The sequence below is a fragment of the Spinacia oleracea genome, chromosome 1, assembly GCF_020520425.1.
Source record: "Spinacia oleracea cultivar Varoflay chromosome 1, BTI_SOV_V1, whole genome shotgun sequence".
Classification (NCBI taxonomy): Eukaryota; Viridiplantae; Streptophyta; class Magnoliopsida; order Caryophyllales; family Amaranthaceae; genus Spinacia; species Spinacia oleracea.
This window is the reverse complement of record NC_079487.1, coordinates 130,922,983-130,927,726: the sequence shown is the minus strand read 5'-3', so window position 1 is coordinate 130,927,726 and position 4,744 is coordinate 130,922,983. Positions and strand designations below refer to the sequence as shown.

Genomic DNA, 4,744 nt, shown 5'->3' with positions numbered 1-4,744 from the left:
TAAACCCCATTAAAAGGGCACAAAGTCAGACAATTAAGGGATATGTTAGTTGGTATATCAATTCCTTCACTCATGACATCTAACTAATTAATCATATTATGTACTTCTTCCTTAATTATTTCATAAACTGTATTTGGCCGGTTCTTAATTATATGAATCTCACTTTAGTCTTATGAATTAACTAACCAAAAACTTTTTTCTATGTCATAAGTTTCATAGAAAATAGGAATTATTTCGCACCCATTATTATGTTAATTTGGATCAGCCACTGAATATATGCATGTAGGGGATGATTTGGATTATGACTAAATTCTATGGATTAGTGCACCTAATTAGAAGGTACTAAGGTAGTTTGACTACAACTAAAAGATGATTATGATATTATTGAAGAAATGTACTTCAATTTGGGTTTGTAAGTATAGGTTAAGTGAGTTTGGTGAAAATCTATGTGATATAAACTAACTTAATTTAAGGTATATCTCAATTGCTAAATGGTGGAAGAAAAACTAGCTAGTGTCACTTACTTGACTCTAGCTAGTAATTGGGAGAAAAGTCTCACCCGTTACTGAATTGAAAGAGACGACGGGTTTTAAAAATATGTATCACAATAAGGGCCACCAACTTTCACAATTTAAACTGTATTCGAACCTGTAACATGTCGTACACAGTCACATATGAGCTTTTAATCTTAAACGATAGGTCAAGATCGACCTCATTTGTTCCACAATTAAACCAGTAATTTGATCGTCTAATTACCAAGATACTACAAATCAATCTAAATTACGGTGTACGTAAATACATATTTTTGGATATGAGACTACTCCCTCCGTCCCGGAATACTCGACCCGGTTTGACCGGCACAGAGTTTAAGGGACTTGAATTGACTTATTTAATTTAATAGGTAGTACTGTAGTTGATAGTGGGGTATTATTTTAATGTAGTTAGTGGGGGGTGGGTTAAGAGGTGGGGTTGGGGGAGAGTAGGGGTTGAATTTTTAATTATTTTTTGTATGGAGTAGGGGGTAGGTGGGTTAATAGGGGTGGAGTGAGAAATAATATAATATTGGTAGAATATTTCCATTTTTAGAAACAGGTCAAGTATTAAGGGACGGCTCGATAAGGAAAACAGGTCAAGTATTCCGGGACGGAGGGAGTATGTATTTAAAATATCAATATTGAACTTGAAATTACATATAATTTAGATATACAAAGTATGGCCTATGGACTACTCATTACATTATCCTTTTTAATTGTCGATTTACCATTTATACAGTAATTTAGGGGATGAAACTAGATGTTTTATTCGTATTATACGGAGTGACTAACAAAAATTATTAACAATATCAAATCCAAACATTAACATTGTTGAAATTCTCTTGGAAATAATATTCCTATTATATCTCTTTAGAGCTAGTACTCTAATTTCCCGGTATTACTAAGCATAGTTTTATAATTTTCACTCCATTTTTATAATAACGACAAATATTTTATTGCAATAACTTAAACTGTCAATGAAAAGTTACACTAATAATCTACAAACGACAATTAAAACAAAACAGAGAAAGCTAGTTAACGAAGTGACAATTGAAATGAAGGGAGTAGTATTTGCCAAAAGAGTGTATTCTTCTCAAAGTTCCCAACAAGGGCAAAAACAACGTGGAGTACAAAACATCTAGAAATCAATGTACTACGACAAATTATACTTGGTATTAATACTTGTACATCATCTCCGTATTCTTTGATTATTGATGAAAGAATTATAGTACGTACAAACTTAATTAAGCCGTTCGTTGACCATATAGTATTCACATTTTACATTCCTTAATACCTTTTTTTAAGTGTATGTATATTCTTTAAGTTACTAGTCAAAACACCAAAAAATAAATTAAAAAACCCTTTTAATTTGTATGTACATTTCCTTCTCCAAAAGAAGATCATTAATTTTTTTATATTTTACTATGTCTTTAATATATTATCTACCGAATCCAGGGGAATCAACACCATTGCTAAGCCTACTATGTAAAGCATTGTGTCTAACCCTATTATTATCTTTGTTCATTTTCCTTTCTTTAACTTGGTTTGCATATTCTTTCTTTTCTCCTTTTGGTACAACATACACGAAATGGCTCGGAATATCGTTCATCTCCATTAACGGCTCCAAGGTCTTAACCACTGAACTCATTGTAGGTCGCGATTTCGGATTATGGCTAAGGCATTGATAAGCCAACATGGTGGTTATTTTAGCCCCTTGAACCGAGTATTGACCCTCTAGCCTCGAATCCATGATTGTATCCATTTTTCGAGGATCCTTAAGAAGTGGCCTAGCCCATTCGACTAGGCAATGTTCTCTTCTTGGACGAATTTTGTCCATGCATCTTTTCCCGGTCAATAACTCTAGAAGAACTACTCCGAAACTGTATACGTCACTCATAGTTGTCAAATGACCTGCATATTTGTTGTTTATAATTTAGTTTGTTAGAATATTTGACAATTTTATTTTAGTGGTTGGAATAAGTATTTCTTGATTGATATATACGAATTTAAATACCGTAAGTTTATACGTATTGTACGTGACTTTATGTTGTTACTAAATACTAATCGTCAACGTTAAACATACCGAAAATGTTAATTAAGAATACTAATTCAAATTAATGTATTAAATTACCTGTCATGACATATTCTGGAGCAACGTAGCCTTTAGTGCCTAGGATGTGTTCTGTAGTTACATGACTTTTATCTCCATCTGGTCCATCTCTTGCAAACCCGAAATCTGAAAGCTTTGCTTTGAAATTCTGCACACCAAAAACTTATAATATAAGTAACACTAACCCAAAAGTCCGGAAAAAGTCACTGTGTTAAATTTTAACGTAATCTATGTTACTCGGACTCAGATACTCACCCAAGCACTCGGGGTTTAAGATGTACTCAAGTGTTAAACTTGGTTAGTACGTAGTATTTTACAACAAAAGTTTCATGTTTTTGATTCATTTCTCCATGCACGAGTAGGGTAAAATGAAAAGTCCGAGTAACAGATGGCTATAAACAAAATGAAGATCGAACTTACAGAATCTAAGAGTATATTTGCAGCCTTGAAATCCCTTAAAATGACAGGCTTATTGGCACCATGAAGGAATGCGAGGCCTTTGGCAGCTCCGAGCGCGATTTTCATTCTAGTCAACCATGGTAAGGCAACAGAGCATCCTGCATTCATACAATATATTCATGTTAATACTTGATCTTATATTAAAATAAATTCATTATATAACCAAAAAATAAAAATAAGAACATACTTCTGAATAATTGGTTGTCCAAGTTGCCTCTGGACATATATTCATAAACAAGAACCCTTTGTTCATTCTCACAGCAATATCCGATCAATTTTACCAAATGAGTATGCCTCAATTGTCCCAGAAATATAAGTTCAGCCTGAAAAATTTAAGAATCATATGATAATATGTTAGTCAAAAGTTGATAATAAAAATGTGATATATTTGGGGTAATAATGTGAATGCAAGTAGTATTTACCAGCCACTCATTATGGCCTTGTGATCCTTCCAAATCCAAGACCTTAATAGCCACACTTTGAGCTTTTAAACCGGGTCTAAGCTTTTCATCAATGAACCCTTTATAAACAGCCCCGAACCCGCCTTCGCCAATGAAATTGCTAGTGTAAGAGAAGTTGTTTGAGATGATCCTTAGTTCATCCACTGTAAAAACTTGAAGGTTTGACCCGACAAAAGAGGTCGAAAGATCGTTGAACGAGAACTCGAAATTCGGGTTGCTAATGTCTGAGATGGATATCCTTTGAGGAGAACTTGGTACTACTCTTTGTGGTACAGTCTTAGTCTTGGTTTTGGTTGTTGTTTTAGTTTTGGTTGTTGTTTTGGTTTTGGTTTTGGTTTTGGATTTAGTAATGAGTTTAGGTTTGGATTGTGATCCCTTTGGCTTGAAGCAACTTGGGAAAATGGATTCCCATGTAATCTTTTTTGAAGCCATTGTTTTTGTTTTTGTTTTTTGTTGCTTATTTCCAAATTAAGGGGAAATGTATTGAATTGATGAAGAGTAATTGCTAATTTTGAAGTGGGATTTGGATTTGTGATGGTTGTTGTTTGTTTGTAGAGTTGTTTGGTTGTTGGGAAAATGCACCAACTAAAACTAATATTTATAGACAAGTTGTGAAATGAGGAACTTTGTGCCGTCTTCGTCTATAGGTTTGACTTTTGCCTCCCTTCCTTTCCCCCACTCCCTTGAAATTTCTTGTTGATCAAGCTGGCTTAAGTGTTTTAATTATTCAACCAAGAAACTAAAACTATTGGTTACAATTAAGCTAAGGTAGGTATAAAAAGTAAGATCGATCGAGATTAGGCAAACTTTAAATAGAGACTGTCTTAGAGCAAGATTAACGTTGGTCTGAGCAATAGTTTGAGCAATAGTTTTATTGAGTATTAACTTAAGACCTCCCATTTAAGTGTAAGAGTATGACAAAAGTCTGAGCAAGAGTATTTAAGACGTTTAAATTGTAAATTCAATCTCAATTATTATTATTTTTTATTTTTTATTTTTTTATTTTCATAAATTTTAGGAGTCTTGAATGAGTACGAGGGGTAAAGTGGAAAAATTAAGTAAATCTGAAAGGGTCTTGACAAGAATCTGATTAATAAAAAGATGATGTGGAAGTCTTGGCTTATACTAGCGCTAATCTTGCTCTTAGGATTATAAGAGTATAGCTATACTTCATAATTAGA

General features: G+C 33.3%; 1 protein-coding gene across 1 annotated transcript; it reads right to left on the bottom strand.

The window, feature by feature from the left end:
- Positions 1-1,950: 1,950 nt before the first annotated feature.
- On the bottom strand, positions 1,951-4,130 carry LOC110802859 (probable serine/threonine-protein kinase PBL12). The gene is made up of 5 exons (XM_022008319.2): positions 3,525-4,130; positions 3,290-3,425; positions 3,064-3,200; positions 2,665-2,791; positions 1,951-2,444 (listed from the first exon to the last, which is right to left on the bottom strand). Exons 1-5 carry the CDS (start codon positions 3,993-3,995, stop codon positions 1,972-1,974), a joined length of 1,344 nt encoding a protein of 447 aa, XP_021864011.1. The 5' UTR covers positions 3,996-4,130; the 3' UTR covers positions 1,951-1,971.
- Between the last annotated feature and the right edge of the window lie 614 nt (positions 4,131-4,744).

What these genes read in the sequence shown, in the direction of transcription:
- LOC110802859 (XM_022008319.2), bottom strand. Translation starts at nt 3,995, where the DNA reads ATGGCTTCAAAAAAGATTACATGGGAATCCATTTTCCCAAGTTGCTTC. An exon ending in AAGGCCATAATGAGTGGCTG is followed by an intron (nt 3,426 to 3,524) that starts GTAAATACTACT and finishes TAAATTTTTCAG; the next exon opens with GCTGAACTTATATTTCTGGG. An exon ending in CAAATATACTCTTAGATTCT is followed by an intron (nt 2,792 to 3,063) that starts GTAAGTTCGATC and finishes TTTGGTGTGCAG; the next exon opens with AATTTCAAAGCAAAGCTTTC.